We start from the raw sequence: 21,762 nt of genomic DNA, 5'->3' as shown, positions 1-21,762 counted from the left end.
CTCTTCGTTGCGGTGCACAGTCTTCTCATTGCGGTGGCTTCTCTTGTTGTGGAGCACCAGCTCTAGGCTTGCGGGCTCAGTAGTTGTGGCACTCAGGCTCAGCAGTTGTGGCTTGCGGGCTCTAGAGCGCAGGCTCAGTAGTTGTGGCGCACGGACTTAGTTGCGCCGTGGCATGTGGGATCTTCCCGGACCAGGGCTTGAACCTGTGTCCCCAGCACTGGCAGGCAGATTCTTAACCACTGCGCCACCAGTGAAGTCCGGTCTTGGTTTTTAAAAAAAAAATACCTTGGCTCTCATCAGCTTCTATTCCAGCTGAAAAAAATGGTGGCGGCACCAGCAATGAACCTCCTATTTTAGCTCCCATCGAGGAAGTCTTCTCTGACTGACCCCTTCGGCCACAAAACTGTTTGATTTTCCATCCTTGGCCATTAAGCAAACACATGAGCAGCTTTCAAGAAGGTCTGTCCCCTTCCCAGAGAGACAGGCTGTTGGTCTGCCTGGCCCTGAATCCAGCTCTGCCCTCCCACCACGGAGCCTGAGTTTTGGCCAAGTGATAACTTCTACGGGCCTCAGTTTTCTCTGCTGTAAAATGGGTTGTTGTGAGGATGAAGTGAGTTAACACGTGAGGTGCTTAAAGCAGCCCCTGGCGCACAGTTGGTCAAAACAAGATACGAGTCACTCTCTGAAGCCAGCAACAGTATCAGGAAGGTGACACGGTCAACCCCCATTGTCCCATCTCCACCTGCATCAAAACTGGCAAAGCACCCCTCCCCCCCACCTACAACAGGCAATCTGGGGTATATTCTTCCAGAACTGGGTTCCTTTGCAGGGCAGGCTTTGAGCAGACTGACATCTCAGGTACTGTAGACATAAAAGGGACCTGGCAATGATCTGGTCCAGGGTTTTATATAACAAGGAATTATGTCCTTGCCCTCCAGACAAGGAAATCCAGTGACTTAAGTCTCATTTTAGAGACAAGAAACGGAGGCTCCAGGAGGGCAGAGACTGCCAAGGTTTCCCAAGGGTGAGTGGGCACAGCCAGGACCCCTCGGAGCTGCTGGTGGAGGCCTGGGCATCGCAGGGCCGGGCTTCAGGCTCCGACAGCTCCGACTACACCCTTCCGCAGTCAGCCAACGTGGACACTGGTTTCTGGCCAAGTCTTTGTTTAAAGAAAGGGTTCCACAGCAACCTTCCCACCCCCCAAAGATAAAAAGGCTGGCAGACCGCTGGACCATAGAACCTTCTCGCTATTATGGAAGGTGGAAAGAATTTAAAACCAACTTCCAGACCTACCTGACGCTATGCTGTACGACTGAAGAGGAATATTCCATTTCTTCTTCTTTCCAGGTGACTTCAGGAGTGATTCTGGCAGACTTCATGTACGTAACTTTGACATTACTGGGAGAGTCTCTCTTTGCCCCATGTCTTCGGTGGAGATCTTTGCCTGTGACATTTTTCAGGACCCCTGGTCTTTGTAGCTTTGTAGTCTCTGGGCATGAGAGCAAGAAGAAATTACAGGGAATTCTGTTTGTCAGAGACAGAATTCTCCAACATATAACTAGACCGTTGAGGTCAGGATCCTCTATTCCTCGTAAGTCTAATTTCGTTCTCTCTTCCAAGGAAAGTAAATTTGAAACTGTCTTTTGGGGGAGTCAGAATAGGGACTTATTCTGATAAGGGATGGAAGACACCAAGGCAATGACTGTGGAGTGTGGTGAAGGAGTGTATCTTACACTGTTAGCCAGGATCCAGGGAGCTGACACCCAAACTGTTTAAGATGTGGTGTAAAAAGATAATTTTCCACTCAGAAGTCAAGCCAAGCTGTATAGACAACGCTAATTTAGTGGGAACCACTGTAAAAATCAGAACCCATTACAATGCCTTCCCCATCAAATTGTTTTATTAGGTTAATTAAACAGCTTAAAGACGATTCATTTGTTCGGTACCCTTCTACAAAATATTTCAAGTTTTAAATGAACTTCCAATACATAAAACAAAATTACTTTACCATAGACAAATTTCAGATCAAAATACAACACTCTGTTTCTGTTTTCTTACAGTTATAAAATCCAGTCAATACAAACTACATAAAAAAGATAAAACACTTTCACTGATCCTTGGTACAAGAGAACAGCACGACTGCAGTATGTTCCCAAAGCACAAATCCTGTGCTCGTGAAACGGGGTGACCCCGTAGTTACCCCACAATAAACCAAAGCTGGTAAACAAAGTGCGTGCTACTTAATTTTAAGAAAGTTAACATAGCCTCTTTGCATCAGTATTACTTGTAAACCATAAAGCAACTTTGTAAGAAAGGTTACTAATTCAAAATTACTTCAACTTCACTAAAATTTCATACCAGCAACGGAATAGAAAACTACTCCACAGAACAAATGAATACACTTGTACCACAGGATGTTTGAGACGTGACGTTTCAATGAAATCACATTAGCACAATTTCTCTGCTATCCTACTGAATTCGGGGAGGATAATTCTACAAGTTGCAACTTCCCAGTACTTGAAATATTTTGAACTTTCCATAGCATGTCTTTTGTCTAGCTTATGTATATTTCATTGCAAATCTCTGGTTTTTTCAGTAGTAGGTCTTTCTTTAAAGATCGAGGTACCTCATCTGAACACACGTAACCCTCATCTGAATACACGTCTAAGTAGACTGACTGCTCAACTTGGAATCTTACCAGATAATAAAAGCTGCAGGATTTAAATTAAAAACTCTTCTGTATGTACCATGTCAGAAAATATAGATATGTTAATTAAACAAAGACTTGCGTTTAAGAGGATGAATTTTGATATGGTATTTTGGGAATCTGGTATTCATGGACTTGGCTTTATGGTATTAAAAGCATCAAAATGACAAAACAAGAGTGTGCTGAAAACTGGTTCTTGACAAGGGCGACTGTCACATATGGCGGCTGGTGCCGCACAGGCAACCAGGCAACAGGAGTGTCGCTGGTTGTTCTGCCAGACCAGGGCCCACTGTGAAGATCAGCCCTGAGTCTGGGAAAGTCAAACTGAATTTATGGCCCTGTTTCAAGGAGTTCCCTTGGTAGTCTTCTCTCACAGCGGAAGACTGGGATCGGTGAGAGAAAAGGAATGAATCTACACGTTTTAGAATGAGTGATGGATGGACCCCATTCACAGATAGGTACGAGCGTCTCTGTCACCAGGAACATACAGTGTGAAAATGAAGTCTGCCAGAGCCTGCTTGAGGTACTTCTACAATAGTTTCTGATGAGGATGGGAGGGAAGGGGTGGAGGAGGGAGGTGCTTTTGTTAAATCCACTCATCACTCCCAGCTCTGCTGATGCAAGTGCAGAACGGGCCGCGACAGGTGTTCAAAAAGTTCTGCCGAAAACATGATTATTTTTTCATGGTCGTCACAATTCACAAGTGGTATGACTGAACACAAAACAAGTATCGCTATGTCACTGGCGACTTGAAGGGGTACAGGAATGAGGAACCAAACAAAGGCTGTGTTACAGATGAGTCAAAATGAAAAGAATCCCATCAGCAGAAAAAGCCACTGATATTTAATGAAGCTAGTGTTGCTAAAGCGCCTGTGCTTTTCTCAACTAAAGGCCACTTGAGACATTTCCCACCATAAAATCATCTACCCCACGGAACCTGGCTGATCTCTGTTTTCACGTAAAACTTGAATTTTGAGGTCCCCTATAGGAAAACAAAGCTGTAAACCCACCGACACTGAAGGTTTGTTTTTAAGCTGATGATACAGACCCTCCTGCCCCACGTACCAGATCCTACGTACTTTTACACAGAGCATAGAGTCCAATTCGGTGAGCATACGCTTAGATTAACGAGAATACATTTACTTTCTGGAGTGTTTTCTGAAGCAAAAATTCCTTTTGAAAAAAATACGTAAAGATGGTCTCTCTCTTACTGTAAATGAGGAATTCTAATTTCCGATCCTATTCACAATTTGGAGTGCAGTGTGTTTTTAATCAGAGCTAGATAAGAGGAAAGGACGAGGCGGAGCCCGCACGGCGCCTGGCAGCTGGGTGCTGGCATCTGGGGTCCCTGCTCCTGGCTCAGACAGGAGCCCTAAGAACCTCCGGGGCAGGTGTGGAAGGTGAGGCTGCCCAGGGCCCCGGGGAGGCTGTTCCAGTCTAGCTGCTTAAGGAGCCGCAGAGACGCACTTGGCCATGCCTGGGCGGGAGGCTCTGGGCCCCGCCGGTTCTCAGTGCGAGGAGCAGAGTAGCGCAGACTCTGGGAGCTGCCCGGCCTGGGCGACCGCTCTGGCTCTCTGGCGGCCGAAAGTGCTGGTCACAGAGGCCAGGTGAGGGCTCCCGGAAGCATGCTTTTTCAACACATGTTTTTAGGTTAACAGTCTGGGGAACCAGAAGCGCGCCCCCCACTCTTTTGGATACATAATTCAAGCAGTTAAAAAACCAGACTGGGAGAGGCCACGGGATGAGAACAGAGGGCAGGTGAGGATGCGATTGCCAAGAAAAGTAGGTAAATAAGGTTACGCTTCAGAACGCAACCAAAATACCTCCTCCCATCTTGACTAAAGTTCCTCAACCTCCCAGAAAGAAGTGCCAACTGCAGGAAGGGCCTATGTCCTGGGAGATCCCACCCGCAGTCTGTGCGGGCACAATGGGACATGGGGAGGAAAGTGAACACTGGTCCAAACAAAGGGTTACCCGTGAGTGAAGACGACCGAGGGGATGGGGAGAAGGCACACACCCAGAGAACAACGCGGAGAGCTCCCTCCCTCGGACCTGGACCTGGACTTGCGTGCCTGCCCCAGCCTCTGTGCAGTCCCTGGGCTTTGGGGCAGGTGGGGTCGGGAGGAGACACAGAGGGGGAGTGGCGCCCCTGCAGCCCCGACAACCGGGAGGAAGACTGCAGGGGCTTTCATAGGAGAGCAAGGGACAGAACCCGAGAGGAAGCAGGTCCTCTGGAAACGCTTCTCCAGGGATGACGAAGTTACCCATCAGCGAGGTGGCCGTTCCTGGAGCTGGGAGGGGCTGGGAGAGGTCAGCCGACCCAACTTCCCCCCCGCCCCCCCGCACGGTGCCCTCGACGGCGTCCCAGGACCCGCTTAGAAGAGTCTGATTTTTACTTATCAGCTTTCTTAAGTCTGCAGAGGTACTGAGGGATTTAGAACAAAGAGTATATAAACAGCAAGAATCACTGTAGTTAACAATACGGTTTTAGGGAAATCTCTAGAAGTACGTCTATTTCTGAAGGTTCCGCTGAAGCTGGCTGTAGCCGTGGGCCGGTGGCCGCAATCAGGAGACAGTGAGCGGGCAGAGAGGACAGAGGGGAGGGAGGCGGGGAGAGAGCACACGTCAGGAGGAACAAAGGCCCTTCTCCTCAAAAACAATGTGAAAGCTAAAATACAAATGTTATTTCCCACCCCCCCTCCTTTTTTACTAAACTGTTCACAGAACCTCTTGTCTGCAAGGAGCTTTGGAGCCTGTGACAACATCCTGTCACCGTGCAAGACTCCCGTGGCTGACCCTGTCACACCCGCTAGTCCCAGCTGCAGGGGGGCATCCTTGGGGTGATTCTCAGAGCTGAGCGCTCAGAACCACAGGAGGCACCCATTTCATCACGAGGCAATTCTAGAAAGTTCTAAGAGCGACAGAAACATTCTGCCTCTATAGTTTCTGCCTCTCGGCTTGAGCAAGGCGTTCTGGGGCACGCACATCTGCTCCTTCTAAAGCTCCCCCAGCAGGCCAGAGCCTGAGGCCTCCAGAGAGCCCACCACCGCGGCTGTCATCCCCCGGGCGGCCTCCCAGGCGCTGGTGCCCGGAGCCGGCAGCTCAGTGCAGTTCCCAGGGCCCATCAATGCATCACATGGACGGAACAGACTTCCTCTTCGGGCTACCAGCCCCCCACACAGACAAGGGCACTATTTTTTTAAACAGTTGGCTTATGTTCAAATTATCAATGATTCCCCCCCCCACACACACACATTTTTTTCTTTCCCTTTCAATTGGGAACTACCTTCTCTGAACCTAAACATAAGACTATATTTAGCCATGTTATTAGACTGTAAAAAAACCACTGCAGACCCTAACACCCAACACTTTCCTCCGCCATCTATAGTTTTATACAAGTTACTAGTGAAAACGTTAAAAACGCATACTGCTAGATTACCCCCATCCGTGCTGACACAAGGGCCCGTTCCTATCAACACTGCCTGGGTATTTCTCAGCCCTTTTAAACCTATTTCTACTTCCTTTTCTCAATCACAAAAATATCAAGAATGACTTTATCAAATGTCTTACTGAAGTCAAGATAAGCTGGGTATATCACGTACCACTAAATTCACCAATCTGTAATCTGAACTGGAAAGGAAGTGATTTTATAAAAGGATTAAGTAGCTCACTTTTGGTATCACTTTGTTAAATAACCCTTCTTTACCTGAAGGTACAGAAGTTCTACACACACACACACACACACACACACACACACACACACGTAACACAAAGTTTGTTTGTTTGTTTTTAGGTTCCACATAACATCCAAGTTCAGAAAACATAGTTCAGGTATACTGATCTCAAACAGAGATCTAGAAAACATCCAGTTTATTGGACTAATATAGACTACTACCTTTAATATTTTAGGAAAACAGAAAAATTCAACTTCAGGAAAGAGTTTTAAATATTATTAGAGTACTTCATTAGGCAAACCCTGAAATAAGGGATATTTATAACCACTCTAAATATTCTAAACACATATTTTGGGGTGTTTCCGCTGTCTAGAGTTACCTCGAATTGAGGTCTTAGAGAAGTAGGAGGAGAACGGAGTCATGGACCCAGAAAATAAATAATTTTGGAAGTGCAAATATGCATTTACTTGTGTATTGTGGTGGCAGACGTGAGAATGAAGAGAGCACTAAGGGTGGGGACAACTGAGCGAAGGGCGAGAGCTGAGACCACGAGTGACTAGAGGCTGAGACGGGCGGCAATGGCAGCTGAGATCCCAACCACCCCATCTGTGTGCAAGACACCAAGTTCTCACCGTCCTTACCCCACTGATTCCCCACAGCAACCCTAGCAGGTAAACACCCATCATCTCTTTCTACAGGGTAAAGGGCTTTGAAGCTCACGAAGCAGCCAGAGGCCAGCATCTCCAAACCCACGTGCACCCGGCCCTGAAGCCCACGCGTGCTCACGACCATTGGGTTCACTTGGGACAGTACAGAGGATGTTCACAGATACTTTCCTCAAAACAATTACAATACAAAAGCTTGGGGCTTTAGATGGGTGAACCTTGGTTCTGTTGGAAACCACCTAAGGGAATGCCTCATGGCCGACGGCTAGATCCACCCGAGGAGGACTTCGCCAGAATACTGCTGTCAGGAGCAAGCCCTTTAGTCTAAAAAGCACAAGCACATCCATTAAATCTTAATGCACAGGGACAGTTAAGGTTTTAGATCTCACCTGGTATGTAAGTTATTCCTAGTATGCTAGGTTTTTAGGAATGGGCATAACTCTTTTTGGCCATGAAGGGTATTGGGTAATTCCTATAAGAAATCACCCCCGGAAGGGAAGGTCTGTCTACGAGGAGTGGTGGGCCCCGCAGCTCCCCCTAACTCACCAGCCAGGTAGGCTGACACATGCTGGCGAGGACAGCACCCACACGTGCCCTGTGCAGATGGTGCGTAGGGGAGGAAGCTGGGGACATTCCACTGACACACAAAACAAACCCGATCACTCGTGATTTTAAGTGTAATGCAGTTCTGTGTTGTTTGGTCAACTCAACCCTGCACTTTCAGAGTTTCATTTTAAAACCCCAGGTTATCAGAACTAAAAGAGAAGAGGAACTTCTTGATGAACGCTATACTTTCATCAAAATTAAGATTCTTGGGAAACAAATTCATGAAACTACACTTAACAGACCCTTAAACTGCTCCCAATAGCACCTTACAGAATATGAAGAACAGTAGCCCCAAGCATCCAAATCCCAAACACTGGGTCAAATTACAGACAGACAAGATTTCCTGTCTGATATGAATGACGATGGCAATGAAGCCCTCTATCTTACACAGCAGTGGTGTTTAAATATACTACTTTTCTACATTATGAAAACATAGCCTTGTAAAGACTCTTTAAAGTTCAAGTTGAGTTTCAAGTAATCACTTTGCAGCAGCTCTAGGAGAATTACTGTTCCTCCTGATTAAAAGTGCCTATTAAAAAAAAAAAAGCAGTAAAATGGAAACTACGCCTTAGAGAATTGTATTCCTCAAGGCCACTTACTGCTTGTTTCCAGGCTTTTGTTAAAGGACAGAATGTGTTGAATTCTTCTAAACTGGCAGGGGATCAAGCACAACACTACATAATGAGGTAGCCGAGAACAGCGTCTTTCCTATAAACACGAAGAACAAGGGAATAAGTGCATGTGTAATTCTCATCCGATTAAACAGGAAACATGATAAAGCAACCTGTGAACCAAATTCCTCGGTTTAACTTGAAAAAATTTAACCCAAGGTTCTAAGGTACACCTTGTGTGTAATTGATGAGTGAGAGGAATAAAAATAAGGTACTTAAAAAGCTGTACTGACATGCTAAAAATAAAGTTCTAACAAATATAATTCACCAACCAGAAAGAAAGATGAACCTACAGCCACTCGGGATCTGAATTATTTGAAGTGGCCATTCATTTACTTGGGTCACAGGAAGTGGCTAAGCTTTTTCCACGTCATCTTACGCAATGTGTACCCAGACTTCGTGGGCTGTCACCCCCTCCTACCTGCACCTTCTCTAATTCAGATCACAGTGATTTAAGAGTTTACAACAACTTTGTTGGGCCATGAGGACGTCAATATCAAAAAAAAAAAAAAAAAAATTATAATTAGCCTAAATTTCAGGTGAGTAGCAATTTTAAAAGATTAGTTTTTATCTCAACGTGAAAAAGAGAAGGCAATAGACATTTCTCACTAGATAATTATGCAATGTTATTAGATATTTGATTTCATAAGAAAGGGAAGGAGTTTAAAAATCCATTCGCTTAGAGAACTTCAATGATAGAATTGAAAAAGAACTAACTTTCCTAATCAGTATGCATCAGTCCAAAGAATATAGAGTTACATCTGAGCTTCTCACACGTCACATACTGCAGAGGCCAAGTTGAGATATGTTTAAAATTAAAATAATAGAATTACCTCTGAAAAAAAATTACAAAAAATTTAGAATTTTTACTAGCTGGTTTGCCAAAAAATAGAGGACGTCTCCAGTTCAACACCAGGAGGACTCAGCTGCCAGCAGGCAGGATTAACTCACCTGAGTTCACGTTCCCCTCAAATGTGGGCAAGTGGGGCATTCCTCACCCTTGTACCATAAACTTCCATCAACCAGCTCTAGGGAATACTTCAGGGATTACTAGAAAGCCAGCAAAATGCTTTCCTCCACATTCTAAGACACAGTATCTTTTCCCTTACTGATTACATGTGGTAAGAAAGGGAAGGATAAATGAAGCTTCAGCTTTTAAAAGTAAAAACAGCTTCTCTCTCAAACACAAACGCTTATGACTTCTGTTCTTACAACTTTAGTAAATTCTTAAATTTCCCACAGCTAAATGACAAAGAAAACCAAAGATCTTTTAGTTTATATTTGTGCAACTTGCAAAGGATATGTTTGGGGGTTTAAGTTATACCATAAATGGTTATATGATTAAAAATACTTGTATGCCTAAAAAATTAAGTGATATTCTAATACACTGAACAGTGAAATTGATAATCCAAAGACCAGATTCCACCTTTTGGCTTCTACTCACATCTGAAGCGGGGAATGAAGCTGTATCCACTGGGCCTCAAAGGCTGCTTTCTGTCCAATGGCGAGCACTGCACCCCATCACAGAGACGTGAGGATCAAAGCAGTACGTTCTGGAAAAGATTTTGAGCCCCATATAAAAAGCAGTGAACAAAACCCAACATTAGATGTGGTAAACATTATTGGGTGTGCTGAGTACAGGGTCTCAGAAATCCTCCAGAACATATGGAGACCACAGAGCTGTGCGTCACATATAAGTCAGGCACTTTGCATTTTTTATTCTGTACTGGTTTCCTACTCTGTATTATGAGGCCGACCTATCTGTGTGCAAAGTTTCTCATTTAAAAGCAAGTCCCTTTCAATCCTGCGAAGAACGTCACCTGGATCACAAGGACACTGTATTCATTGGTCATTTATTGACTTACCTACTGTGTGCCAAGCACTAGGATTAGCAGAAGACTAAAGTAGGGTTCCTGCCCACAAGGAGTTTACAGTCTAGAGGGAGGGCAGGATTTCATCTGCCTCACTGTGAAGCTCCCCAGAAACCCAAGCAGAATTCTGAGTAGGTGCTCAATCGACACTGTTGATGAAACCCAGGGCGGGCTTTTCCGTGCCGGCTGGAGTCTCTCCTCTCACGGCTCCAGGGGCAGCCGCTGAACCAGAGCAGCCTCACCCTTCCCTTCCCTTCCACGGGGTGCTCTGTACGGGGGTTCCAGCACCTTCAAAACTGACGTGGTGAAAGTGCCACCTCATTCTTTCCCCAGATAATCACATGTCTTCATCTGACCACAGGCAGCCTCCTCTTGAATCAAGAAAGCCAACATTCTGGAAGGTAATGCTGCAGTGTTTTTAATGCTCCTCAGAAAACTTCTGGAGATCCCTGGTTTGGTGCAATGAAGCAGGAACACACCAAACGGAACCCCAAAGGACCTAAGCAGCTAACACATTTCTCTAAAAACCTAACTTGCTACCCTGAGTAACTGCAGTGCCACAGCAAAGGAGCCCTGTCTTTACCACATCAATATAAACGATATATCTCCCATGCATTGCCTAGGGAACTCCTCACTCATAAATGACAAAATGGCACTTCCAAAGCATCACCGAAGAAAGTGCCATCATTAACGTGGTAGTGAAAGATAACAGAACACTTCAAGACGAACAATATGCCTTCCAACATCCCCCAAATACTCTTTTTTGGTGGTTGCACAGTTTGAAAAAAGCCTACCGTCAGCTATCAACTCCTCATAGCAGTAAAAGAACTGATGAATTTAGAAATTTCTTAGGCCAAATCTTTATAACATAGCAACTATGAGTTGGTAAACACTAACACTGCTTTTAATATGCTAAAGAAAAGAAATGCAAACGCCCAGTAAAACTTACTACAAACTACAAATACATCAATATATACACTCAACATGAGTTTAACACAGTAGTATAAACTGAAGGACCACAGGCTCAAGAATTTATCTGAAGCACCAGGAGACAATAATATATGTAGTTTGGAACGACAATTCCAAAGGTAAACATATACAAACAGACTTACCTAGTCACATCACACACATACACACACTCACACACACACTCTCTCACACTTTTACATCTCACAGGATATAAGCACTATCACAAAAAAATTTAAAACTTCATTTTAAATTAAACACTTAAATCTTTGAAAAAAAATCTGTATTTGGATGTGTTAAACAAAGAAACAAACAAACCTACTTTAGACCGTAGCCTAGAAGAAATCCTTTAAATTACTCTAAGCTGAGACAACTTTCCTTCTGTTGGCGGATAATGAAAATAAATTGCACTTCCCCCAAAGATACTGTATTTAAAATTTTAAGATCTATCTTTCGCCACTAATTTCCAACACACACCTGATAAAAGTGCCTAATGGATAAAGAAGTATCAAAAATTTACCAAGAAAGGATATTTCAAGGCATAAATGGATGGTTAAAACACAAACCTGTGTGAAATGAGTTAAAAATTTTTTCACGATACTAAAGTAACTGTAATTTACAAAAAAGTCATGATTAATTTTGGAACATAATAAAATTAAATACATCCCTACACTTCAATGTAATATTTTTATATTTATATATAGTAAAATAACAGTTTGGCACTTAGCAGCTTTTCTTGTTTATTGCATCCCATATTATGTGGCAAATTTATTTTAAAAAAAGTTACCTAATTTCTGCAGCTACAGTGTCAATGAACTAAATTTAAAAAAAAAACAAACTGCTTTTATAAAATGAATTGACCAAGTCATGCAGGCACTGATAATATTGCAACAGGGACCCATTCACTCCTAAACAATGAACTGTCTCCTTGGAGAGGCCTGGCGTAGCCTGGGAAGGACTTTAAATTTCAGTAATTAAAGAAAAGAGAATTGCTGACTGTCATGGCTTTAATAGGACATCAGTTACCACTTTAATGTATCTCAGCTGTGGCTTCTGAAGGCCAAGGTTCTGTTCTGTATGGGACATTTTACCAAAGAAAATCCACTTTTTCAGAAATTTATTTCCTCTAAAACTAACATCTAGTTGTACAAAGAAAGTTTTCTTTCTTTGCAGTGGCCATGCAGTTTGCTTTGATTAAAAGACATCCAAGGTATCCTGGGGAAAGCGTGCAGACAACAGCTGACTGGTACACGGTACAAAGCAAAGAGGCTGGCTTTGACTTACGTGTCAAATCTGACTGTTATGTGAATGGCTGGCAAATCTGGCCCAGTGCCTCTGATAGAGAAGAGGAAAACCCTGTACCTCCTTTTACCCATGTCTCTGCCAGGATGGAGAGTTAATGCGCACACACAACATTCTTTAGAATTCCCACAGACAAGGCTGCTCAGTGACTTTTCTAGCACTGGATTGACTTCTACTGTTCCTGGGTGGGAAAAGACAAGTGATGTTTCATATGCATGGGAAAAGCATACAGACATTCCAGGAAGGAAGTTTCTAGGAGAAATTTCTATTCTCAAATTTATAACCAAAGGATACACTTATACATTTATTAATCATTAAGACTAAATGCTGCTTCTTATAGCCATATACTAAGGGGGGGGGGGAAGCTGTAGAAAACAATTAGAAATGAAGAGCTCTATATTAAATTGATTAGAAATTTGATATTGCATAAAATTCAAATGATGAAGTCATCAAGCACTTTGAACTCCTTGGTTTCACACTAAGGTGGTATAATTCGAATGGAAAACAAAATATCTTACAAGGTAAGTGCCACTAATGACAGACTTTTTCTCCCTTTGGGAGTGGGGTTATGTGGGTCGACATGGGAGTGAGAGGGAGAGAAGGAGGAAAGGATTAATTTGCTCTAAACGAACAGAATGAAATTAAGTTGAGGTAGTTTACTCTACCAGCCAACCTTTACTTGTAATGTAATTTGTCTGAAACTCGTACTAGTGAACGGCGTTGAGAAAATTCTGCTACAAAGACTAGATTCTTAACATGGATTTGCATTCCAAGACACGTTTTCAAATCCTAGACAGTAGTAGACAAGAGTTCGTGTGCTTTCAGACAGATTACTTTTAAAAGTTTTTGATCCCTATATATTTTCTCTGGACTTCGTTTTTTTTTTTTGGTCATAGCAGACCTTTATTATTTGTCCGGCTCAGGTCCTTCTTTTACAAAATCTCCTACTCATTAACATCCTCATATTTATAAAACAGTTCTGGTTAGTTGGAAAGGAAGACTGGCACTGCATGAGATCCTTCACAACCCCAGAAATGACGGCATGACACATCTTCATCTGAATTAACACAGAAGTCAGCAACTTCCTTTAAATTCACAGGAAGGCTGCCACCTGACTCCTTAATTTATTGACTCTTTTGGATTACTAAGATAGAATGTCATAAAAGAGAAATTTTATCTTAGTTTCCATTCATCATAATTTAGTTTAAAAAAGATTCTTAGGACAGAGAACTAGTAGTAAGTGGAGACTAACTGGCATTGAGTCCAATCTAACATTTTAGGCACAAACCTTAAATTGCTGGGCAGAGTTAGGCATAATATCTCCTTCCAAGTGCAGTGGAAAAGCAATCCCGGTATGTTTGGATATGTTGATATATGCATGTTTGCTCGTTTGTTAACCAAAGCCAGGTACTCGAACACAGCGGTCAGCCAGACGTGAGCTCCCCGCGGGGAACATGCACCTTGGTGCTGTAACTTCCTGATTTTACATGACACGGATTCCCACTTCCCTTTTCCTCTGACACTGACTAGCCCGGTTGGTCTAGGGGCACATCTCCTGGAGGAACTGACTCTTCCTCGTTTTTTTTCAGCAGTTACGTGTTCTCCCGAACAAGAGCTGGAAGCCCAGGCTTCTAAGCATTACAAAACCACTCGCGTTACCGCACAGAGGCCGGCGCAGAGCAAGGGTCGCCTGCCATCTCTGTCCCCTCGCAGAGCGCCGCGTCCCGGCGCGCTTGGTCAGGAGCTCCGCTTCCGCGCCGCGGCCCCGTCAAGGTGAGTGAACGCGGATGCGGAACAAGCCCTGCTGAAGCTGCAGGCGGAAAAGCTTGCAATTCGCAATACGTAAGGCTGCACACCCGGTGCGGCGGAGGTCGGAGGGGAGGAGGGGCTTGGTGTGGTGCCAGGTTCCCGTGCTCCTTTTGAACTCGCGCACGTAGTCGTAATTGGTACCTGCGCCGTGAGAATAAGCAGAGGTGACACACCGTGCCTCGGAATCACCGGGAAACGGTTCCGACAAGATCACTGTAACATTCTGACCTGTATCAAGATCTCCGATGACATAGATACTGGCTCCTATGGGGACAGCTCCGTACACAAAAGAGGAACTGGCGGGGATGCATAAATTCTGGTCATTAAGATAGATCCACCTGAGGACAAACAGAGGGACAGAATGACAGAATGAAGGAGGTCAAAGGGTGTCCACGACATCTCAGCAGACTGAGATGACAAAACTCAGTGAGCCACCTACAGTACAAGGCATGACACCCACACCCCTCTTCTGGTGAAACACTCATTTCCTTCCTGTCACTGAAGACTTAGTTGTGTCTGTTCCAGAACGTCGCATATAATGAATCATAGAGTGCACTATTCAGTCCGCTTCCTTCATGCAGCACAGTGTGAAGGAGATTCATCCGTGCTGTGGCTTCATCGTTATCTCATTTCTTGTTATCTTAAGCAGGATTCCATTACATGGTACAGCAGAATTTGTTACCCATTCACCTGTTCAGGTTCATTTGGGCAGCCTCCAGTGTCTGGCTATTGTGAGTGAAGCTATTTTGGAATTGAGGGAGCAAAGCTCTTTTGTGGGCTTACGTCATGGAATTGCTTGGTTATATGGTTAAAGGTATACTTCCTTTGATAAGAAAACACCACACTGTTTTCCAAGGTGTTGTGCCATTTTGCATTCCAACGAGCAACATGTGAAAACTCCAACTGCTCGGCATTACTGCCAGCTCGGGTACCGTCGGTCTTTTTCATTTTAGCCATATGAGTGGTGTGCTTTTCCCTGAAGACCAATGGTGCTAACCATCTCTGCATGTGCTTACTGGACACTTTATGTATCTGCTTTTGTGAAATTTCTGCTCAAAGATCTGCTCATTTTTCAAATTGGCTTTTCTGTCTTCTTATTAAATTTTAAGATTCTTTTTATTTTATGGATACAAGTTCTTTGTTGGATACATGTGTCACAAATCTTTTTCCCAGCATGTAGACTGTCTTTTCATTATCTTAATGGGGACTTTTGAGAACAGAGGTTTTTTAATTTTGATGAATTCCAGTTTATCATTTTTTTCTTTTTATAGTTCATGTTTTCTATGTCCTCCTAGGAAATCTTTGCCTACTCCAAGGTTGCAAAGGTTTTTTAAATGAAAATTTCTGGAAATTTTATTGTTTCAGTTTTTACACTTAGGTCTTAAGATACATTTCAAGTTAACTTTTGTGTATGGTATGAGGTATAAGAGTCAAGTCCTTTTTCTCCCCCATACAGATACCTAGTTGTTCCAGCATCACTTGCTGAAAAGACGTTTCTTTCCCCACTAAATTGCTTGGTACTTCCGTTGAAAATCAATTTAATAGCCACTAAAAGGAGCCAGGGCTCCATGAAGAAGTGGCTGATTCCACAGAAGAGGCTGAAAATACAAGATGAGCCTGGATCATCTTGTGCTGCCACATAGGAAGAGCTTAAAGAAGGATGAGTTGTGTCAGAAGGACAGTGGAGCTGATACACAGTAGCTCCCAATGGCCACGGTGGGAACAACTGGAGCAACACAATAAATAATGACAGTCCTGGACAGACAACTCATAGAATAAATATCCATAAGTCCACACTGACAAAAACAAATGACTCAAAACATTAAAAAAAAATAGGGAGAAGGGGCAGGTCTTCTTTACAGAATTCCAGCTGACAAAGGTAGAAGGAATGAGGGAAGCAGAAAAATCACCACTAGGCAAACAGCACAGGAATAACTACTGCAAGGCCAGTCCACCAATGATGCTAAATTGGTGGTGAAAGTTTAAGGAGAAACAGTATATTCCCATATTCTCAAATTCTCTCTTCCAAGATACTCATTAATTACAAAGGGAGAAATAGTGACTTTACAATGGGGAAACCCAGAAGATGCCACCTTAACCAAGTCGTCAAGATTAGCACCACCAGTAACGAGACATTATCGACGTCATGCTCCCCCGACGCCGGGCTGAGAAGGGCCCAGCAGCACTTCTGTGGGAGTCCTGGCCTAAACGTGCAACCTCAGCCTCCTCACAAGACGTCATGAGACAAACCCACATGAAGAGACATCCTAGTAAAAAACTGACCAGTAACCTTCAAGGGTGTCAAGGTCATGAAGGACGAGGAAAGACTGAGGAACCGTCACAGATTAAAGGAGACCAAAGAAACTCAACAACTGAAAGCCATGTCAGGTCCTGGATCGGATCCCGGAGCAGAGAGAAAAAGATATTAGTGGGCAAGCTGGTGAAATCTGAATAAAGTCTGTAGTTGACTTAATAATACTGTACCTATGTGAGTGAGTATCCTGGTTTTGACATCTGTACTATGGTATGTAAGATGTTAACATTAGGAGAAGCTGGGTGAAGCTGGGAGAAGCTTTTGGGAACTCTGACTATTTTTGCCACATTTCTACAAGTCTAAAATTATTCCAAAATAAAAGGGTTTTTTTTTGCTTTAAAACAAAAACAAAAACAAATGACTCTGCTATGTAATAATGTTTACTTAAGGTAATCTGACCAAACAATTTCCCTTTAATAGCTAAAGGCATAGCCAGGTCAGAGCAGACCTCAGTCAGATCTTGGAAATGTATCTAAACCCTTCAGAACTACCAGTGTCTGGGCCTCCACTCACCATCAGAGCACGAAGATGCCCTGGCACTGTTCCCATGTGTCTAACCTTATGCCATCAAGTGTCCAAGAAGCCACTGGCTAAGGTCTACAGCATCTTGACGTTAAATACAAATGTAAAATTATTTCACTAAGAACAGCACTTTTATTTCAATGAGCACTCTTCCCAGACTGTTATATAAAGTAGTAGCTTCCGTATTTTTAATCCCAAGAAACCCAGAAGCAGAATGATTTGTCCAAGATCATGGAACAACTCAGAAGCAAAGCTGCTGTAAAGCTGCCATATTCCTGAGTACCTTTACCTAACATCCGATTCCTCGAACATCTGAAAGTTGATTGGAATCAAGCAGTTTGCTGGGACTGGGAGTTCAGTTTGGCCCCTGCCTCCGAGATGCCTCTAATAAATAGGAAAAGGGGAACATCTAAGAGCTCTCACTGCAAAGTGAAAATGGGGACCCGAACAGGCCTTTGAAAGAAAAAGTTTGAAAAATGTCAAATACAGTAACTGGTTTGTTCGTATTTTATGTCTTCAAGGCTAAACATAAATAACTAAACCTCGACATTTAGATTCTTCCCAGGTCCTGAATCACACAAAGCTGATGAGCATCCCCCTGCCCTGTCTGCAGCTGAGCCACTCCCAGGATGACCCTGTTGGAGAGGCATACAACCCTTCCAGCAAGTCCACCAACAGGGCCACAGGCACGCCCACAAGGTAGCTGGCACTTCTTCTGAATTAAGGCATACGCGACTAGATTATCTACTGAAAGAACACATCAGAATACAAGGGCATTTCTCAGTAATTTTGTAGCATTGAGAATTCAACATAATTCCTCCCTGGAATAATTCAACAAAGCTGAAGAAATTGGTCTATGTAGACTGTCTACCAAATTTGGTCCAAAGCAGATCAGTGATTCAGAGTTCCTGGGTTTCAGAAAAATAATCCTACGTGATCTATTTTATATAATGCTGAGGCTTCAAAGTACATAAAATATGAGAATTTAATTGGATCATATATTTAGCTGCTGCTTTTAAAAATGGTATAAATGGCATGTAGTTCTGCATTTCTTTCTCTACCATTTATCACCTCGTTGACCTTGGACGACTGAGCTAACCCAGTCTCTCTTTCGTCATTTGTAAGGTGGGGACGCCATCACCAAGCTCAGGTGTCTGCTGTGAGGATGAAATGGAACAGCCAATGTAAAGTACTTTGCACAGTGTCTAGTACATAGCAGGCATCGTGAAGTAGCAGTAATTTTTTGTAATGGACAAGGCAATATTATGCCTTTATTACACTGTTCTCAAACGTGGGCTCCTCAGGACTTGGAGGCTACAGTGATGTGTCCTCTGGTAACCCAGAATTAAGAATCCCCCCTCCCTCAAAGGAAACTTTAAAATGGGGCAAGCTTCAGAGAGAGCCGAGTAGGAGGGGTAAGACAGGCAAGGAGAGAAGGTGGGAAGGAGAGAGGGAGGGGAGAGCGAGCTTCAGTGAGGGCTCGGCTGAGCCTCCCACAAGAAGCAGCCACGAACTCTAGACAGACAAAACACAGGAGTCAGACTGCCTGAGGGCTCTGGAGACTGAGCAGAAGCAAGCAGATTTGGGAAAGAAGTTGAAAGTTGAACAAGCACCCACATGGAATGAGTTTCCAGTTCCCTGGTAGCTCCGTCTGAAGGCAGCCTGGGGCTGGCAGCTCTGGGGAACAAAAGCCCTAGGGAAAACCCTGCCGTCTTTCTGGCCACCGGAATCAGGGGCGAGCATCTTGGGGCAACAAGGATCACTGAAGCATGCGGGGGTCTCAGAAAGATGGGAGGTACAGAAGAGCCCCTAAACGGACGGGCATCCGCCTGAGTCACGTCTGACTGACACTGGATCCACGCACGAATGCTTGCACCTGAGGCTCCATGAGTCTAGCCAAGCCCACTGTCTGCTAAATGCCCGGAGCAAGTCTCTGAAGCAGCAGCAAGAGACCTCGGGGCCTCAACAATGTCACGTTCGCAACGCCCCGGACACAATCCAGAATTACTCAACAAAAGAGCCAGAAAAATGAAAACCCCTTTGCAAGGAAATAAACAATCAACAGACGCCAACTCTGAGATGACTCAGATGCTGGGATTATCTGCCAGGCAGGGACCTGAACGCAGCTACCATAACGATGCTCAGTGAGGGAAAGGAAAACATGCTTATAATAAAAAGAGAGGAGACCGCAGCAGAGAAATAAAAAAAATCTAATATGCTACCTGAAGAAGCTAGAAAAGGAAGAACAAAATAAACCCAAAGTAAGTAAAAGGAAGGAAATAATATAGACAAGAGGAGAAATCAATGAAACAGAAAACACACAGTGGAGAAAATGAACATCAGTGCGTAGCTGGTTCTTTGAGAAGGCAGGCGCAGTGCAGAGAGCGCTGGCGGGACTGCAGGGCTGGGGAGAGGAAAGGGCTTCTTCCCTGGTGTCGGCGGCCTTTCCCTTCCTCCATCTGCTCTGCCGCCTCCTGTGTGCCGCGGGACCAGAGTGGCTCTCCCTCAGGGAGGTCCTTTGCCAGCCAGCAGGCAGCTTTCACGCACCAGCTCTGGCCCCGGCGCCCCAGGGCTCTGCCACGTCCGGGGCCACTGCACACCCTCCTCCACGGAGGTGAATCCAGCCTTGCGGGGCAGGGAGGGCTCTTCCCAGTTTGCTCCTTCCTGGGGCACTTTCCCTCAGCCCTAAAGGCTGTAGTCGCGCTTCCTTCATCGGCTGTTTCTGCATCCTCTCACCTGTTAGCAGCTAACTACTCTTACTAGTTAATAATTACATACATTAAATCTCCCTTGCAGATTACGGGGTGGTTTCTGTCTCCTGGCTGGACCATGACTGAAGCAGACTTGGTTAGGAGCAGCGTTCGTCTCCCATCCTCTTGCTCACATGTCTTACAAAGGCATCTGTAGTGTGTGTTACTTCCTAAGCCTCAGATCCAAACAGCGTAACATGGTCAACGGGGCAGACCAATACAGTACGGCACACCAAGGTGATCAAAATCTCTGGGGACTAATAATATACTGCACACGGCAAAACTGACACAGCCCTGAGGCAACACTGTACAGGGGTACCGCTGGTCCTGCCAGGTACAAGAAACAGCTGCTGGTGGTCGCTGCAGATTGGTGTGAAGAGAAGGCATCAGCTAAGGCAACAGCAGCAACCAAGGCCAGGCACTGTGCTGCATGAAGATCCCACCCGTGGGCCTGAGTCTGTGATCAGCTTAACTACCTGCTTAAGTTTATGAGAGCTCACGGTTATTTTCCAAAATCCACTTGACTTTTCTACTTTTTCTAAGTGAATTAAGTGGGGATATGATACGTAGCACGACTCTTGCATTTTCAAGCCTTTGACGGTGGCACTAATGTCTGCACATTCCTCAGGATGCAGTACTGCTTCTGGTTTTCTATCTTGGCAGGGAAGGAAAGTTCCAGTGACTTCCACTTAACCCTTGCTACCATAATGGTCCCTTACCCACAAGTCAGAGGACCACAGGGGATTCAGCCAGTGGTCAAACGTGTCTATCCAAGTATACATTCAGGCATCAAAAGATGAAACTGACCGATCTAGGCTTCAAAGAATAGTTAACATGATTTACCTATAATATAAAAATGAAAGGGGGAGGGCATCTCGGCTGAGCAAATGCACAGAGACAATAAAACACAGGATGGCTATAAGAAGTGAGCTGGAGTACAGAACATGTGAAAAGAAGAAAGTGAAAAAGGCTGAACATTTTTCTCAACCTCAGATCATGGAGGGCCCCGGGTAGGAGGCTAAATACTATTATCTTTACTTGGTAAGCAACGGGGAGACAGGAAGAATTTCCATCACAACGAAATGACCAAAGTCAGATTAATCTTTCAAAAGCACAAGTAGGTGTAATGTATTAGAGAGACTGGTTAGAAGACTTTGCACATATAAAAGAGTGAGCTCACTGGAGTCGGGGCAGAAAAATAAAGGGGGGGATGTGTGAAAAATACTACAGAGTTTAAAAAAAAAAAAAAAGAAAAAAACTTGGCAACTCATGAGATGTGAAGCGTAAGAGAGAATCAAAGATGACCTTATTTTGAATATGGACCACTGGGAGGATGGTAGTACGAGTAAAAGAACAGGGATATACAAGGAACAGAAATAGATACACTGTCTTTCTGGATATATGAAGTTGTTGCCATGACTTGGTATAAATAATGGCAATTTGTTTTTGCTTTCCTTCAAACAGTTTTGTTTTTAGTCAGAAACACAGAAAATAGTAAGATATGGCATTTTTCCAGGAAAGTTTTAACCTAAAAATAGGGAACAAAGACAGGAAAGACAAGAGATTACTTAAAAACAGTAAATGGTCTCCAATCTAATGCAGGTTGTTCATCTGGCAACAGTTTCCAGAGTATGCAAATATCACACACTTAGAAACATCTGATCTTTAAAGAAATAAACTGCTTATAGATTTTTTTTCCTTCTATAGATATTTATTGGAAAGCCTATATTTTTAAGGCAATATTGTGTGGTGGCTGAAAATGTGGACTCGGGGCCCAGAACGCCCGAGTTCAAATTCCAGCTCTGCCACCTGCTACCTGTGTGTTTTGGGGCACGTTACTTAACCTCTCTGTGTTTCGGTTTCCTCGTATGCAAGATAGGAATAAAAAGAGTAACTATATCTCAG

At 44.0% G+C, this 21,762-nt stretch overlaps 1 protein-coding gene across 7 annotated transcripts in view; it reads right to left on the bottom strand.

The window, feature by feature from the left end:
- Nucleotides 1-201: 201 nt before the first annotated feature.
- GAN (gigaxonin) overlaps nucleotides 202-21,762 on the bottom strand; it is a 67,776-nt gene continuing 46,215 nt past the window's right edge. For 2 of the 7 annotated variants that reach the window (XM_036833697.1, XM_036833698.1), the window contains exons 10-11: nucleotides 14,500-14,609; nucleotides 1,894-14,412 (exon numbers count right to left, since the gene is read on the bottom strand). In XM_036833697.1, coding sequence (XP_036689592.1) covers nucleotides 14,231-14,412; nucleotides 14,500-14,609 — 292 coding nt within the window. In that variant the 3' untranslated portion in view covers nucleotides 1,894-14,230. Of the gene's footprint in view, nucleotides 1,490-1,893; nucleotides 14,413-14,499; nucleotides 14,610-21,236; nucleotides 21,386-21,762 lie in introns of those variants that run through there. The other 5 variants (XM_036833701.1, XM_036833702.1, XM_036833699.1 and 2 more) reach the window with 5 other exon arrangements.

The sequence above is a fragment of the Balaenoptera musculus genome, chromosome 19 (genome assembly GCF_009873245.2).
Source record: "Balaenoptera musculus isolate JJ_BM4_2016_0621 chromosome 19, mBalMus1.pri.v3, whole genome shotgun sequence".
NCBI lineage: Eukaryota > Metazoa > Chordata > Mammalia > Artiodactyla > Balaenopteridae > Balaenoptera > Balaenoptera musculus.
The sequence above is the reverse complement of the archived record's forward strand: the minus strand, read 5'-3'. Positions and strand labels throughout refer to the sequence as shown.